Raw genomic sequence first — 17,333 nt, forward strand, 5'->3', positions numbered from 1 at the left:
TAATTTTATATTCGCCCTTTAATAAATAGTATGTAGTGGGTAGTGGGATAATAGGTATGAAATAATAAACTATAATTTAAAATTAATTTATTGATCACTAAATTTACAGCTTTTGTTCACTTCAATTTTCTACAACTAAATTGCCTAATACAGCCTTATATCAAGGAATGTGAAAAATAGAATATTGGCAGCATTAGACATTGTTGTTACAATATATTTCTGAATTCAGACATATTATATATAAAGTTTAAGCAATATATAATACTATAGATGCATATTTTCTTGTCTGCCTTCTTCATATTTTATCACCAAAAATGTTAGTAACTCAGTCTTGATATTATAATAATTATTAAAAAGTATACTTGAAAATGAAATGCAAAACTTAAAACAGTGAAATTTTATTTTATCATGAAATGTTTTAAAAAAATAAGCTGTTTGTAAACTTTGAAAAACGAGATGGCCTATAAATCAAATAGGTCTCAGAAATCTCATAAAAACATTATCTGTAGCAATAAATAACTGGAATATATAAACAAAATGCAACTGGGCTGCATGTATCACTTTGCCTTATTGGAAACAAGAAAACAAGAACGATTGATCTTAAATTAACATGATATCACCCTGAAAAACATCATCTAGGAAAGAATTTTACAACTCATCATGCGATTCCTTCTTTTGTTGTTGCTGTATGAAGTGGGTGTCATCACATGCGGCTGGGGAAGTTAACTCTATTTTATATTCACAGCGATAAGGCTCAGTTACAGATGTTAATTTTGTTTCTAAGCCACAGGTGATATGAACAGTTGTTGTTCGGGCTGGGCCATTCCAGCATGTTACTCCATTGGTGTATTTCATAATAGAATATTTGTTGTCACCATCTCCTCCCCATTCTCCCCAGTTCCCTAATCCAACTTCCCCACCACCATTTCTTGACTTTTGTGTAACTCTATCAAACAAACAAAGCCTGTATACATACTCTTTGTCTTCATATTCAAGACATTCTCCATCCATTGTTGCATATTCCTGATTTAAACCATAATCCTTCTCTAAGTTTTGTTGAATTGTTCTTATATTGGATTCTATCTCTCTGACAGCACGCTCAGCATCATTATATAGTCTACGAGCTTCTGATGCTTCATCCATTAATCTCTTTGTTTCGTCATCATAAGTCTTAGCTTCATCATTAATTTGATCATCAATGTTAAGGTCATGCTGTTCAATGTCTTCAGTTTCTTCTTCACCTTCTTGATCTTGTTCATGTTGTTCTTCTTCATGAGGAAGCTCCTCATCATGCTCTTCTTGATCATCTTGTTCTGGACGGAACATACCATCTTCCATCATTAACAATGGTTTCAATAAAGACCATACAGATGACACAAATGTATCTTTATCAACATTTTCATTGTCTCCAAAGAAGTACTGAATCTCTTCTTGATCCACCTCTCCATCCTTATTTTTATCAAATACATTAACAACTCTTATTTCATTAACACTGAGAAGGCCATCTTTATCAGAATCATACTTATTGAATTGCTCCGTTGCTTCTTTAAGAAGCTCTTCTTTTTCTAACTCAGCTTTTCTTTCTTTTTCTTTTTCCTCAGCTTCTCTGTAAACTTTAAGTGCTTCATTTTCTTTTGCCTCTATATCACTTTTTAAGGCTTCTTTCTCTTCTTTAATTTTTAAAGCTTCTATTTTATCTTTTTCTAATTGAGATAATTGTTCTCCCATTTCACTGCGTTTTATATTACCCCTTTCGATTAGTTGTAATCTCAGAGAGTTACCTGCTTTATGCAGTTCAGCTAATTGTTGAGCTTGAGCCCTTGCTTCGCGCCCGAGCTCGTCACAAGTGTTAGAACACGTGTCGGGTGCAGTATACTCATCAGTTCCATCACAACAGTCACAAATTCCATCATTCACTCTTGAACTTGGAATATTTTGCGGTCGATGGCCTGCATTTGTGCAGTGAAAAACACTATTAAGACACGCCGATGTACCAGGTTCATCACTTCCATCGAAGCAATCGCAATAATCATCATTAACGTAGCTAAATGGAATCGTATTTGTACCATCAAAACATGTAAAATCCTTTGAAGGTGAATAAAGTGATGCTTTGGATAGAGAAACACCGCGAGGCCGCGGGACGTCCGAGAGAACAAAAATTACAAGTGAAGAGGTAACTAAAACAAATGACTGCAGCTTACTAAGCCAATTAGAATAAATCATGATTAATTTTAAAATATTCACCAATATCGGCCACTTAATATTACAGTGAAACAACTATGTTTTGTAGAACGAAATTAGAACGGTAGGTACTAGTAAAAACGTTAAATGACAGCTAAGTGCCGACGAACGGCGGCTGACTCTTGGCGAATGACGTTTTGACAAATGTTTCAATAACATTACTTGCCACCGAACTCCAGTAGGGATTTAAATTCTATTTATTAAAAATGAGTTTTAAAGAAAATATAATTAGTTATTGGTAAGATAACATGTTAGCTGCATTATTATCGAAAAAAATATAACTTATAAGTGAATTTAAAGAACTGTTTATTATTCTGGATTATGATGAAAACAAAATATTAAAATAAAAAACATGGCGAGTTGATAGGTATTGTTGTTGCAAATTTAAAATTGTATTTTTATGGTAAATTTATAAATGGTTAAGTTATGTGACTATACACTATTATTCTATTATTCAGATTTACCTATACTAAACGATATTTTATTAAAAACTCAACATAGTTATTTACTCCATAACTTATTGTTATTTAAGGAGGTACTGTATCCGAAAATATACTTTCAACATTGTAATAATAATTAATAACAAAACAATATAAAAATGTTTTAATCACATTTCAGGAACTTTTACAGATCACAATTTATTTTCCACTGTATTGCTCGCTCTTTGACTAATATCTGTATCTTTGCACTGTCATTGTGTAATGATTTTGTGAATGTTTATTATTTAAAACTTTGAAAAGAATATTTTTCGTAATGAATCTATCAGCTTAATATTATATACAAGTTCATAAATCTACTCTATCGTAAATTTTCAATCCAATACCGCGTCTAACATTCTGCTCTCGATCTCATATCATAAGCCTATGTAATAAGCTCTATTCTATGCAATATAATCAGTCATTCAGACTTCGCTAGAAATTATATACATATAGTGTTCTGTGTTGATCCTAGTCGGCCAGTCCCACATAATTTTGAATTTCTCACTGAATTTAAATATTTGTAATATTTAGAAATTGAACGTTGTTTGGCTATGAAAACAATAATTATTGTTATCATAAGAGACTCTATGATTGGTGACGATATGTATAATGATGTTTAATTATTATACGAAGTAAGAACTATAAAAAAATCATAGCACTATATTTATTTTATTTTTTTTAAATATTAACCTTACACTACCGATAATACAAGTAAAATTAATATTTCAAAATGGACAGTGTTTTAAGCTCTTCTACATTTTCTATGTTGGAAGGAAAACTTGACAATCGAATTCTTAAATCTATAAATGCATTAGGATTTGAGAAACCTACAGAAATTCAAGTAAAGGTTTTGCCTCACATGTTACTTGGTGAAGATGTTATTGTAGCTGCCAAAACTGGTAGTGGAAAAACACTTGCTTTTTTAATTCCAGCTATTGAATGTTTATTGAAGCATAAATTTACTAAATCTCTTGGTAAGTATCTCAAGTAGCCTTAACTAGTGTAAGTCCATAATAAAGTGTAAGTGCCCATCATAAAAATGTTCATAAATGATGGAACATTATTACAACTATGTATGTTCTTGTCAAAATCAATATTTTATTTTATTCCGTTGACAAGCAGATATTAATGTGATTATATTAAATTCTTCAGGTACTGGCTGCATCATAATTTCTCCAACAAGGGAACTTGCATTACAAACTTTTCAAATACTTAGTAAATTACTTAATAATATAAATCTGTCACATGCCTTAATTGTAGGAGGTATTAAGAAATCAAAAGAACTATTAGCTCTTCAAAAAGGTATGGTTAGTATCTATTTTACTGTATTAATTTAAGATTTCAAATTGTTATCCAATTTATAAGTAATGTATTTTTGTGGACCGACACCAGTTGCATCATCTGCTTGGGACTTGGGAAAGGATTTTTTAAAAACAATTGCAATACAACACTAAACTCTTACATACAAAAGTTGCTATAGCTATATAAATCTTGTATGAAGAAATTTCCTCTGAATTTACAGCATACTTCGATTTATTGTTGCTATAGTATAATGGTCTCTATAACTAATGTTGGTTTAAGTGAAAATTTTATTTTTTTCATAACTGATTAATATTTAAATCTTAGTTTTTAAGAGCTGGGAGTCTAGTGATGTGGTTCGCAGTTCTCAATCAAATACACTTATCATTACAAATGCATAATGTACATATATGCTTCTTATATTTGTCAATCAGGTGTGAATATAGTTGTTGGTACACCTGGAAGAATATTAGATCATTTAAAGAATACCAAGGAGTTCAATACTCATAACTTGAAATGCCTAATATTAGATGAAGCTGACAAATTACTTGAAGCAGGATTTCAACAGCACATTGCAGGCATAATCAAAGATTTACCTCGTATGTATGGCTATCATCATTTCAGTTTAATTGACTATGTTAGATTTCAATAAAATCTTATTATAAATCTGAATTTGTTAGTGTGGCAGTGTCTTGTTAACTATAAGTGTTATACATATTACGTTCACAATCTTGATATCATTTTTAAATAGTAAAAGAAGTTTATTGAGATTAATAGGTATCTATTTTTCAAAGAATAATATCGCCTATCAAATGACATAAAACATGTATTTTCTTTTTTATATTACTTACTATTTATATTTTGGATAGGTAGAGAGACTTGAGAGATATTCTGTGGAAACAAATCATATTTTATGTTTGGACTTCTAAGAATGCCTTGCCTAAACTCAAAGAAACCAATACTTTTATATTGAATACAAAAAAATAATTCAAAATTTTCAGAAAAGAGACAAACTGGTTTATTTAGTGCCACCATAGATGATAAAGTAAAAAACTTGGCTCGTCTTGCCTTAAAGGAAAAGCCGGTGTTAGTTGCACTCACTGATGAAAAGCAATCTACAGTTGTGGGTCTCAAACAAGGGTACTGTGTAATTTCATTTATACTTTGATTAATCAATATAAATATGGAAGACTTCAGTGTCTTAAAGTTATAGTTTTGGCTATTTGGTAAAATGTAATAGGTTCATGAAATTTTAAAAGTGATAAGTATAATTTGTTTGACAAGAAATTTTGGATATTCAAGGAAATAAGCAATAATATTTTTACGCTGCACTTTATATTGATCTCGGCAGTAGATTGCATTTGTTTCTTTGATATTTATTTATATACAAGTCTTGATTGCAATGTAGGAAGTCAAGTTTGAGGGTTGCATGTTTAAGACTAACACTGCTTATCTGATGTTAAGTGTCCATGAGCGGTTGTATATGTAAAGTTTTTCTATTGAAACATTATATACAATTTAATTTTCAGTTACTTCATTTGTCCAGTAGAAGAGAGGATACCATGGCTATACAAAATGTTGAAGAAGGCAAAGAAATTAAAAGTACTAGTATTCTTTTCATCATGTAAATCTGTTGATTTTCATTATGAATTCTTTATGTATTGTAAAGCTCCCGTTATAAGGATACATGTAAGTAAGAGTTATGCCTTGTTTTATTCAATGTGATTAATTCAATTCAAAATCCTTTATTCATGTAGGTAACTTAATGTACACTTATGAATGTCAAAAAAACAGAAATATACATTGCTTACTTCTATTTTTACATTGCCAGTTCTCAAATCAAAGGTATAGAAAGGAAGAGAAGAACTGGCAATAGTTAATGTACAGTTAAAAGAAATGGGTTCTGATTTGAATTCCAAATCCATTCCAAATTCCAAATCAGTTTTTGAGCCTAATCTATGGAATGAATCAAATTTGTTCTCTTTACACTAATATTTAATGTAGAAAAATACAAAAAAAAATCACATTTCTAGGGAAAATTAAGTCAATGTCAACGAAAGGAGGCTTATCAAAGTTTTGTTGAAGCGAAAAATGGTGTTCTTTTCTGTACTGATGTAGCTGCAAGGGGATTGGACATTCCAGCCGTTGACTGGGTTGTTCAGTTTGACCCACCCACAGATGTTAAGGTAATTCTAGCGGACCCGACAGACGACCTGCATGATATACTGCTATATAAGTCATATTGAAATTATCATATATATAATAATAATGCAAATGTTAATCGTGCGAGTACCAACAATAACCTGATGGTTATAGCAAATAAGACCGAATGGGCTGTTTTGAGACACTGGGTTCAAATACATGCCCATGTACCTGGTGTCTCAAATCAACATAGTCTAATGAACTAAATAATTTTAATAATTTTACTAACATAGTTATAACTTTTATTATACTAACAACATATGGACTTTTTAGTTGGTCTGAAATAAATGATTTAATTTATTTATTTAATCATATGTCAAGTTGAAAATTCGTTAACTCGATTTTTATTGGATTTACCTTTGATATTCGATTTATAGAGATTCCATTGTATTTTGAACAAATAAATTAAAAATAATTAAGCCTTATTCAGTAATGAACTATGACTCCCACGGGAACATCCAATACATTTTTAAAGTAGACAAGTTTGATGAGCATTCAAGTATTACGTCACGCAATTTTTGGAGATACTTGACCTCCCCCCCCCCTTGAAGTCTTAAATATATATCTATATATATAAAAGAAAGTCGTGTTAGTTACACCACTTATAACTCAAGAACGAAAGAACAGATTTGAGTGAAAATTGGTATGGAGGTAGCTTAGAGCCAGGAGACGGACATAGGATACTTTTTATCCCGTTCGACAGCGTTCCCGTGGGACTTGACATGAAACGTCAGTTACTATAAAAAGTGGTATAACAAATAAGAATCAGACTTGGAATAATAAAACGCAAATGATAGCTATGTAATTGACGTATAATGACAGCTATGTAATGACGTATATATGACAATTTGATATTTGTAAGAAATCAATATTCAAAATATTTCTATTAAATAAATACGTTTAATTATTTTTACAATTTAATTATAATGATAGTGCTATTGCCCATTCGTATAAACAGTGAAGAGAACTATAAAACTCGGTATTGTCGTATGTATACAGTTCATCCAAAGAATGATGAATGTTTCTATTTGTTGTTGTTGTCGTATGACGCATTTAATCGAGTATTGGAACGGGAACGTGAATATGATCACCAGGAATTAGATTTAGTAGTTCAAACGAATGTACCCCTGTTGAAATACCAACAAAAGGAAGTTTATGATACTTTAATGAAGGCAAACGATGATGAAAATGGTGGTTTATATTTCCTAGATGCCCTTGGTGGAACTGGCAAGACATTCCTGATGTCATTAGTTTTAGCAACTGTTCGGGCGAGATCCAACATAGCGGTTGCAGTTGCTTCTTCTGAAATAGCAGCCACATTGTTAGAAGGATGCCGTACGGCTCATTCAGAATTACCGTTAAATCTTCAAACTATTGGAGAACCAACGTGTCATATTGCAAAACACTCAGCAATGGCCAAAGTTTTAGCGGCATCGAAAATCATCATCTGGGACGAATGCACAATGGCGCATAAACGTGCATTGGAAGCACTTAACCGAACATTAAAAGATTTACGCAATGAATCGAGATGTTTTGGAGGAGCAATGATTTTACTGTCTGGCGATTTCCGCCAAATACTGCCAGTAATTCCAAGATCTACGGCTGTCGACGAAATAAACGCTTGCCTCAAATCGTCAAATCTATGGCGCTATGTGACGAAACTGCAGCTGACAACAAACATGAGAGTTACATTGCTTACTGATAAAAAAGAAGAAAAAGAATAAAGATGTAGATGACCTGAACTACATAATGGTATGCGTTTGGTGGTTAGAAAATTGAAGAACAATGTAATTTACGCTACGATAATGATAGGAAAATTCAAAGGTGAGGAAGTTCTTATTCCGAGGATCCCGATGATCCCAACCGATATGCCGTTTGAATTTAAAAGACTTCAATTTCCGATACGTCTTGCATTTGCCATGACCATCAACAAATCACAAGGCCAATCCTTAAAAGTTTGTGGTTTAAATCTAGAACATTCATGTTTTTCCCATGGTCAATTATACGTGGCATGTTCACGGGTCGGAAGACCATCAGCGTTGTTTGTTTTTGCGCCTGATAATAAAACAAAAAATGAAAAAATGTGTATCACAAGGTACTTAAGTGAAGAGCAACCTATGTACTAAAATACAGAAATAATAATGAATGATTAATGTAGGTATTTAATTTTTTTGTATTTTTTCCAATAAAAAAACCCAAACTGCTTATTTATTGCCATTAAGGCGGAACAAAGTTCGCCAGGTCAGCTAGTATCCTATAAACGTCACTTCTTTTGCTATACAAACTACAATTTATTTTCGATATTTTTAATATCTCTAGGAATACATACATAGAGTGGGTCGTACAGCCAGAGGTCTGAATAACACTGGAAATGCTGTGATCCTTCTCCGACCGGAAGAGGAAATTTTTACCCAATATTTAGAAAAGAAAAAGATTTATTTGGATAAATACACATTTGATCCACCTCAAGATGGTGTTAAAAAAATGGTGAGTTGTTTGTGTTATTATTTTTTTTTTTTAGAACAGGGGCAAAATGATACCGACGCCCAAAGGCACTCACATTGCCAAAGGGCATGCAAGTCCGCTTGTAGGATTGGTACGCACTAACGTCTTAATTATCGGAATTAAAATTTTTAATTCTTAAATTTAAGACTCAAACTGCACATTAAAACTGCTTCCTCAGTGAAATAATGTTGTTTATAAATAAATACAAATATTTTTAATAAACAAAAATTGGTGACTTTAAACAAGTTTTAAATTTTAATAAAACATGTAAGGCGCTGTTCAATTGCATTTTATCCCGCTGCTCGCAAAAGTAAGGAACGCTTTCAAACACAGCATACACACCATTTGACTGAAGGACACGAAAGAATCTTTTGAGACATGAAAGTTAAGTCATTTAAACTGGTTTAAGTTTCATGATTAAGGAAACTTATACATATTGCCTTATTTGTAAGTCCATGTTAGGTTTTTGCGAAAGGTCTATTGTCTTTGAATTTGAAGAAAGCATATTTTTTTTAGTTGGAAGACCTCATACAAAAGAATGGAGTGATGAAAACGTTAGCTCGAAAGGCGTACTTATCGTCACTCAGATGTTACAATAAACATTCACTAAATACAGTGTTTAATATTAAGAAATTGGACTTGAAATTGGCGGCGCGAGCTTTTGGATTCCTGGAACAACCTCACGTAGACTTTCGTATCCTTTTTAATATATTTCAATCACGAATTCATTGTTCCGGCCATGTTATAAATTTAGTACTGTTACAGTTTCTAGGATGTTATTTCCATATGATATGTAGATAGAGTAGTCTCTATTCAAAATCTTGTGAAAATTAAATTCTGAAACGCTCCAAGTCAAACTTGGATGTAGTCAGGGAAATCGGCATGAAATGATTTTTGAGCGCCGCCGAACGCTTATATAATTAAAAATACAGATTCCATAATTTTTTTACTTCTTTTTAGCTTCACACAGAGCTTATAGCCATAGACAAAGAAATTTCATCATTAATTAGTATCTGTAGTGTTAGTGATGTAGTGTGTACACTACGTATATAAAACTATAAATTATAAATCATACCAAAAACAATAGATCAGATTTCACAAAATTTGAAATAAGAATTTATGACTATTTGACTTTTCTTGGTCGCGTCTCGGCTCAGTCTGGAGTTCGACCTTCGAACAAAATCGACAGCCTTATAAACTAGACTGGTAACCATGGTAACAAATACTCCAAAAATTTCACGTTTTATAGTAGGGCTATTAAAATCTATCCCAGAGTAAATAAGTTATTAAGTAAGAGATCGTTAAAGTAAAATCAAGTATTCGTAATATAATTAGTTTAAAATATGTTTTCTTAGCATCAGATATCAGTAAACAACAGAAAGAAGAAGAAAGGAAAATAACTAGATTATTCCCTTTTTTAAGTTTAAGTAAGAAACGAATAAAAAATATACTAATGAAATTGCTGTTTTAATATCCTATTCATAAAACAATCAAATATAATGATGTGTAACTGTAATATTTTACAAAATAAAATCATAATATCTTATATTAGAAAACTGCTGTGGTTTGTATTAATGTAACCATAACAGTCTTGTGTAGGAACGCGACATACATATAAAAGTAGTTATGAAGAATGTGAATGTTAGTTGAGTAGCCTCAATATTATTTAAATTGGAAATAAATGTATTTGGCAGCTTAAAAAAAATATAATTCCCATTTACATTACACCAACAACGTTAAAACATGAATGCATCTTAAATTAATTATATATGTCAAGTCTATTAGATTTAAGTTTATAACATACGAACGAAATAGCTCCCGCGACTGTCTCAGTTTTTTTGTTCTCTGCAAAACGAGGAAATTGGGTTGTATTTTAAAAAGTCTTAAGTTCTTTTTAGCTTCTATAATTAGGTAAATAAAAGGCCAGCTGTTTGCAAATTATATATTTAAATTAGTTATACATAACATTGTATTTCATACAGCAATTACAAAAAATCAACTTATGGGTCGTTTATTATTACCCTTTTGCCTATAGATTTTAGTTTTCTCGTCCTTTTTATGGGCAGGTGCGTTTAAACTCTTAAAGTACCCGAATCCGCCTCCGCCCTTTCTTTTATGCGTCGGTCCGCTCTTAGGCGCAACTTTCAATTCAACGGCGGGAGGTACAGTGAAACCAAACGATTTTGATACTTTAGCCATGTCAATAGTATCAATATCGAAAATTGTTTTCAGGTGATGCGAATCGTAAGCCCGGAGGTAGCTTTTGAAGGCTTCTTTCGCTGATTGATTTAGGAAGTAATTTCTGGATATCAATTTCTCAAGCTGAAAAAAAAATTATATATGCATAAATACTTTCAAAAGTGGTAATTATTTTGTTATCTGTGACTGTGTCCGAGTTATTTGTGTTACTCTATCCTGAGTACGATAAAAAAATATTCGTTAGTAGCGCGACAACTAGGTTTATAAAAAAAATTTACCTGTAATTGTATATCAGCAACTTTATTCCAGGAGAACTCAAACTCGTTGAGTGTGACCTTAGCCTGCTTCAAGTAACGCAGGAAACCCAATTCTTCAGGTCTAAGGAATAAGAGGGCGTGCCCACTTGTACCGAGACCACGAGCCGTACGACCAACGCGATGGATGTATTCCTTAAAATTTCACAAAATGAAAATTACATGAATAAAAAAATTGTGTAAAATATGCATATAGTTTTATAGGCACAACACAATAAACAGTAACAAACATATTGTAAAGGATGTCTAAGTAGATTGACCACAATTATACCAAAGCTCCTAATAATTATTAATTACAGCTGACGTCATCACCCTTGTAGATATCCAGTCACGTCCTCAAAAACTGACCTGCCCAACTTAACTTGATAGGTACTGTTGACCTTTACTTTATTTATGAAACTTACAAAGGATCAACACTTGTAGGGCTAGTTTTTATGACAACATACCTTAGGATCATCCGGTGGGTCGTATTGTACAATCCAATCAACGGCTGGAATATCCAGCCCTCTAGCAGCGACGTCGGTACAGAGCAGAATACCGGTCTCAGCATTACAAAACTGGAAGAATGTCGTTGTACGCTTCGATTGCTGTTGTTTACCCTGCAATATTTATTTATAATCAGAAATAACGTATAAGAAATAAGGTAATAAAATCACGATCGCAAGAACATGATGGTTATATATTGTCACAATATGAGGGAAAGAGAGAAAATCACAAGCATAGTAGGATATCGAAACAATTGTCAGTAATAAAAACTTAACGGACATGCCGTAATACAACGGTCGAAAGAGGTCAAATCAAATATTTTTTAATTATTATCTCTGGTTATATTTGGACATTACAAAAAATATAACCATATGTAACACTGACAATTGACTTATCAACGAAGTCGAACAGATGACAAATGTCTGCGCAGAAGTGATTTTTAGGTATAAGCCATATTGACGTGTCGATCGTGTGATTGGTAAATCAGTTGACGTTTGCATCAACGATGCGCAAACTTTCCCCCACTCCCTTGTTTAATGCTCAAGTTTGGCGGTATCTGTACAGATACCGTTGTAGTCTTATCATCTATATATTCTAAATTTTTAATTTATATTTACGTATTTACTAAGTACACAATAATAATAAAAAATAGCATTAAAAACACATACACAAAAAATCTCTCTCCAATTAAAAGGACTTAACTACGCTGAAAATTAATTGCTAAAATGTTTTTTTTAATTTAATTAATTACGCATAAACGGAAGCAGCTTTAAGCTTTTAGTTGCATCAAAATGAATTGAAGTAGGTAATGTGCAGTGTAGTTTTATAAAATACTCACATGTATAGACAGAACAGGTAAATCTATATAATTGAACAGCTCGTGATGGTATTTGACAGACATACAGGTGGAGAAGAATACCATCACCTTCTTCTTTCTATTCTTCTTTAAGAATGTGAATAGCACCATCATACGCCTTTCCGATGGGCACACTATGTAACTGAAAATTTAATTGCATCAATGTTTTGGTATGTTTTTATAATTTAGGCCGATTTTGCTATAACATATAATCTTAACTATATAAGGAGGCAAAAGCTGTAGGACTGCTAAAATAAGAGTTACAGCAGCCTTAATAGAGGTGTAAGCTAATTATACAATTGAGATCTCGAGGAAGCCGATTTCACAGCTCGCTAGTTCCTATAAGATTAATAATCCAAATAGATTAACATAATTATTCTGTAGGATGTTCAAATACCCTCAAATTATAAAAGTTACTTTTGTGAACTGCCTAAATATTTTATTTAAGAGAGAGATATATATATATATATATAATAAAATACTATTAAAAAGATACATAAATTTCGTCATTGTATCCAAAAATTAATATAAAAACATATCTATCTTGGCAACATAAATATTTTAAATTTATTAGAATATCCATAGCGCAAAATCACACACATCATGAGCACACCCCACATACACACCCACACTTTTACATCACCACACAACACAACTAATTTAGGCTTAGTTAAATAAATTAAATCACAATTAGTCAAATGTATTATATAATTTTTGTTTGTTTGTTCCCTTTTTTTAAATATTTTTGCTGTTAAAAGTATCATGTATTCCATCTTTGGCTATATTCTCAGTATATTTGTTTGTAATTTTATATAATTTATGTTAGCTGTAGGAGTACTAAATAAATAAATAGTTCTAATTAAAGGTGTAAAATATGTAGAATTTCATTATTTTAGTAGCAAGTTTGATTGTTTTTAAAGGTATTGGGTTTTTAACTCAATAAACAAAATAATAAATAAAAAAATTACAAGTTTGGGTTTAAATGTTAACTGTATCATGGGTTATTTTAATATAAGAAAAATAAAGTTTTATTATTCTAATTTATAGAAGCTATTATGTAGTAAAATGACAAAATTATACAAAAAAAATGTATGTTAAGTTTTGGTGGGTTTTATAAATTATGAATTTTTAAAGGCATAATACAATTCGGTACATGGTGGAGTTTCTATTTTTAATATTTTTTTGACTTACCCCTGTTCTAATGAATCCACAGTGGCCTGTTCCCTATGATCATCAACCCCGACATACACTGGCTCATGTTTGACAGCAAGCGCTGTCAAAGCTTCCGTTTTCTTTGTTTGTGTTGCACTAAACAGCATTGTTTGACGGCGTTCTAACACAAAATTATTAGTTAATCCTATAGCTTAATATATAACTAATAACTGTTTGTTATTAGTTAGCTAATATTTATGTATAATTCAAAAATAATTTATTCATGTAGGTAACATAATGTACACTTATGAACGTCACAAAAGAAATATACATTAAATGCTTCTAATTTTACATTTACTGCCAGTTCTCAAATCGAATTAATAGCTAAGCACAACTAAATTGAGAATGCAATCATAGTTTGTATTAATAAATTCAATTTTGCTATATTGAATGTGAAAATCTTCTAAATTGTTTAATATTTGGTGACACAACATTAATAATTAATTGATTACTGTGTTAATATATTATATGTTTGAGAAACTAAATTGTAAGTTTTATTAAATATGTTTTGTCATATTTCTTTTAAAATATCAGTATAAACTCTGATTAAATGACTTTTTGTACAGGTTTAAACAATACAGTTTTCATAATGATCTGTATTATAGTATAAAAAGTTACTTACTTGGTAAAAGTCTAATAATTTGTTTGACTTCCTCTTCAAATCCAATCTCAAGTATTCTATCAGCTTCATCGATAACAAGACATTGCAAGTTTTTGTACAAGAAGTCAGGAGTGTTTTGTAAATGGTCCAATAATCTACCCGGTGTTGCTACCAAAATATTTATACCTGAAACAAATTGTATGATTACTCACATCTGTAACTCAAGACACAAACTTATCTAGTTCCCAAACTTCAGTAGAAAACTGGTTTGAAGTTCCTTAAAACTAGTATTTTTGTGAGAATACGCTTAACTTTAAGACACTTAAAAAAATTTGTGAGAAAGTGAATCAATTGGTGAGAAGTACTCAAAACATTATAACATAGTGTAATAAAGATATTATATTTATATCTATAAACATTTTATGTGGATTTGCGTACGCCAAGATAGTAAAATTATAATTAAGGATCTTACTAAGGCAAAATGGATAACTTGTTTTTAATAACACCAAATAAAACAGACTAAGTAACAAAGTATTTTGTTACAAATTATATTCTTGAAACACACACTAACACAAATAAAAATACAGTAGGCAATTATTATAAAATAAAAAAATTAAAAATTAGTGGAATTGTTCATCTATTGTAAGATTTTTACCCTTCGAAAGTTTTTGTGCTTCGGTACTCCTATTGGCTCCACCCATAACCAAACCATAAGTATGATGATGGTATTTCATTAATTCCATTAAGACACCAAAAGTTTGCATTGATAACTCTCTTGTTGGTGATAAAATAATAACTCCAGTACCTTAAAAATTACTACATTGAGAAAGTGAAATTTAAATATCTGTCCGATTAAAAAATAATATGAAAATTCAGATATCCATTCTGTGTTCATAAATTAACTCTGACAAACTCTGGTCTATTAAAACAATACTAAAAGTGCCTCAACAGTTGACTGGAAGCGCAAATATTATTGTTTCAATAGAGGGAGCATGGAGTAAAATTTTCACATTCGCCTTTTTATCATCATTAGTATTTGGAAACTTTTATTTTATAAAGTATTATCTTAAACTAACAGTTGGGCATTCCTTTAATCTTGGTTGATTGGCAAATTTTATCTTAGCATTAAACATTGTAAGCATGAGCTTGTTAATAATATAACTGACATATCTTCTTTCTGTCTTACCATTCCTGGGTTTAAACTTCAATTTGTATATTAATTCAATTACTGGTATCAAGAATGCCAATGTTTTTCCTGATCCTGTTCTGGCCGCTCCTACTAAATCTCTTCCTTCCAATAACGGAGGAATTGCTTTAGCTTGAATTTCTGTCATAGTTGTAAATCCCATATCTTTGATCCCCATAAGTGTTGGTTCACAAACTTTATCCTCTAAGGATGTAAACTTTTGATCTGATAATATTCCCAAACATAAGCTAGAGCCTGGTACTGAAATAATTAAGAAATTGATAAGTAACTAACTAACTAATTTACTAAAAGAATACAAATAATTGTTTTTTCAAATGTTTGCCGGAATGGTATGCAACTTTACATTAACCATTTTTAATTAAGTAATCAACCAAAATATAATATGTTTATTTTTGTCATTTAAGAATTTAGAAAACATGTTGACAACACATGCAGGACTAGTCTGTCCTGTATGACATGTCCTAGAGAAGTCTAAAAAAATCAAATAACCTTGACATTGCACCACCAGTTTTGGTTTATGAAATTATGAATGTCAAGCAAATTAACAGAATTTTAAATAACAATTTGTACAAGTTGTTTAGCTAATCAATAGTATGAACTGGTTCTACAATCTTTTAAATGGTGTTTACAAAAAGTATTTACAGTCAAGCCACAAGTTGTGAAACTTTGAGGATAATACTTTAAAACTTACACTGACTCTCTTCATTTTTTTTCTCATCATTATCTACACTATTATTTACTTCATTTTCTGAATCCGACTGTTCTTCTTTTATTTCTACTTCATTAGTGTCTGTTTTTATTTCTTCCTTTTGTCTATTTTTCTTTTTTTCTATAACAATTTTAAAAGAGTGTTATATAGTTATACTTTTAATATAATATTACTATGAATAATATATAAGTTTTTTTTAATAATTATATAACATGTAAGGAATGGAAAGAATTCTAAGGAGGAATTTTTTGATAAGTTTGTACATAACATTTAATTTTAGACACACAATTTATACAAATATAATATAATGATAAATAACATACTTTAAAGCATAAAAATGCAATGCAATAAAAATGACCTGTTATTACACACTTACTTTTTGGTATTGATTCAGATTTGTTTAATGGAGTTTCCAAGGGTCTTTTGACAGCTTCTACAGGTGATTCATCTGATGGTATTACTTCTAAAATCAGTAATTTTACATTCTTGAGAAATAAAATGTAGATAAGTGTGGTCACTAACCCCTACTGTATTTAATGTAAAAATTCAAGGGCGATACAATATTTCTTTATTAATATATACCTACTTTATTGCTAAAACATAATATCTATATGAAGAAAAGTAATACTAATTGCTTAGGTTACCTTTTGTGATATCGGTATTTGATTTTTTTGCGTTAAGTTTCACCTTCTTCTTTTCCCTTTTTTTAATTTTCCTCATTAAGATTTTATCTGGCATGGGCATCTTAAAACTGTATTGATTATTAACACTTATAGAAAACAATAGACGGAATTTGAATAGGGATAACCATGTGCTATATACTAAAACAGTATTGTTAACAATAACCGTGTTGATATATTCACATTTCACGTCACACGTGGGTTTAACTTTAATGTTGAAAGTTGACTTTGAAGTTTAAAGCATAAGTTTGATGTCTCTCTATAAAACTCAATATCGTAAATTTTAGATTCATCATAACTCATGACAACTACTTTATGTAAAGAAAATTAAAGCACATCGTCT

At 30.8% G+C, this 17,333-nt stretch overlaps 3 protein-coding genes across 3 annotated transcripts; 1 reads left to right on the top strand and 2 right to left on the bottom strand.

The window, feature by feature from the left end:
• Positions 1 to 70: 70 nt before the first annotated feature.
• LOC110996209 (glucosidase 2 subunit beta) lies at positions 71 to 2,369 on the bottom strand. Its single transcript, XM_022263776.2, has one exon. The coding sequence runs from the start codon at positions 2,221 to 2,223 to the stop codon at positions 649 to 651; it is 1,575 nt and encodes a 524-aa protein (XP_022119468.2). The 5' UTR covers positions 2,224 to 2,369; the 3' UTR covers positions 71 to 648.
• A 585-nt stretch (positions 2,370 to 2,954) lies between these two features.
• On the top strand, positions 2,955 to 10,180 carry LOC110996208 (ATP-dependent RNA helicase DDX18). Its single transcript, XM_045632379.1, has 10 exons — positions 2,955 to 3,352; positions 3,459 to 3,694; positions 3,873 to 4,022; positions 4,454 to 4,618; positions 5,021 to 5,159; positions 5,549 to 5,708; positions 6,053 to 6,205; positions 8,541 to 8,708; positions 9,243 to 9,420; positions 10,095 to 10,180. The coding sequence occupies exons 1-10, from the start codon at positions 3,330 to 3,332 to the stop codon at positions 10,124 to 10,126; spliced, it is 1,404 nt and encodes a 467-aa protein (XP_045488335.1). The 5' UTR covers positions 2,955 to 3,329; the 3' UTR covers positions 10,127 to 10,180.
• A 474-nt stretch (positions 10,181 to 10,654) lies between these two features.
• On the bottom strand, positions 10,655 to 17,204 carry LOC110996204 (probable ATP-dependent RNA helicase pitchoune). Its single transcript, XM_022263771.2, has 11 exons — positions 16,955 to 17,204; positions 16,687 to 16,773; positions 16,293 to 16,430; positions 15,581 to 15,841; positions 15,050 to 15,199; positions 14,416 to 14,580; positions 13,773 to 13,914; positions 12,564 to 12,723; positions 11,686 to 11,838; positions 11,204 to 11,374; positions 10,655 to 11,048 (listed from the first exon to the last, which is right to left on the bottom strand). Exons 1-11 carry the CDS (start codon positions 17,052 to 17,054, stop codon positions 10,722 to 10,724), a joined length of 1,854 nt encoding a protein of 617 aa, XP_022119463.2. The 5' UTR covers positions 17,055 to 17,204; the 3' UTR covers positions 10,655 to 10,721.
• Positions 17,205 to 17,333: the final 129 nt, after the last annotated feature.

This window comes from Pieris rapae, chromosome 19, assembly GCF_905147795.1.
Source record: "Pieris rapae chromosome 19, ilPieRapa1.1, whole genome shotgun sequence".
Classification (NCBI taxonomy): Eukaryota; Metazoa; Arthropoda; class Insecta; order Lepidoptera; family Pieridae; genus Pieris; species Pieris rapae.

Excerpts from the sequence above, each read along its gene's own strand:
- LOC110996209 (XM_022263776.2), bottom strand. The coding sequence starts at position 2,223 with ATGATTTATTCTAATTGGCTTAGTAAGCTGCAGTCATTTGTTTTAGTT.
- LOC110996208 (XM_045632379.1), top strand. The coding sequence starts at position 3,330 with ATGATGTTTAATTATTATACGAA. Across the intron at positions 5,709-6,052 it reads CTCCCGTTATAAGGATACAT|GGAAAATTAAGTCAATGTCA; the intron begins GTAAGTAAGAGT and ends TCACATTTCTAG. Across the intron at positions 6,206-8,540 it reads ACCCACCCACAGATGTTAAG|GAATACATACATAGAGTGGG; the intron begins GTAATTCTAGCG and ends TAATATCTCTAG.
- LOC110996204 (XM_022263771.2), bottom strand. The coding sequence starts at position 17,054 with ATGCCCATGCCAGATAAAATCTTAATGAGGAAAATTAAAAAAAGGGAA. Across the intron at positions 15,200-15,580 it reads GAAGTTTAAACCCAGGAATG|GTACTGGAGTTATTATTTTA; the intron begins GTAAGACAGAAA and ends GTAATTTTTAAG. Across the intron at positions 13,915-14,415 it reads AATTATTAGACTTTTACCAA|AACGCCGTCAAACAATGCTG; the intron begins GTAAGTAACTTT and ends ATTTTGTGTTAG.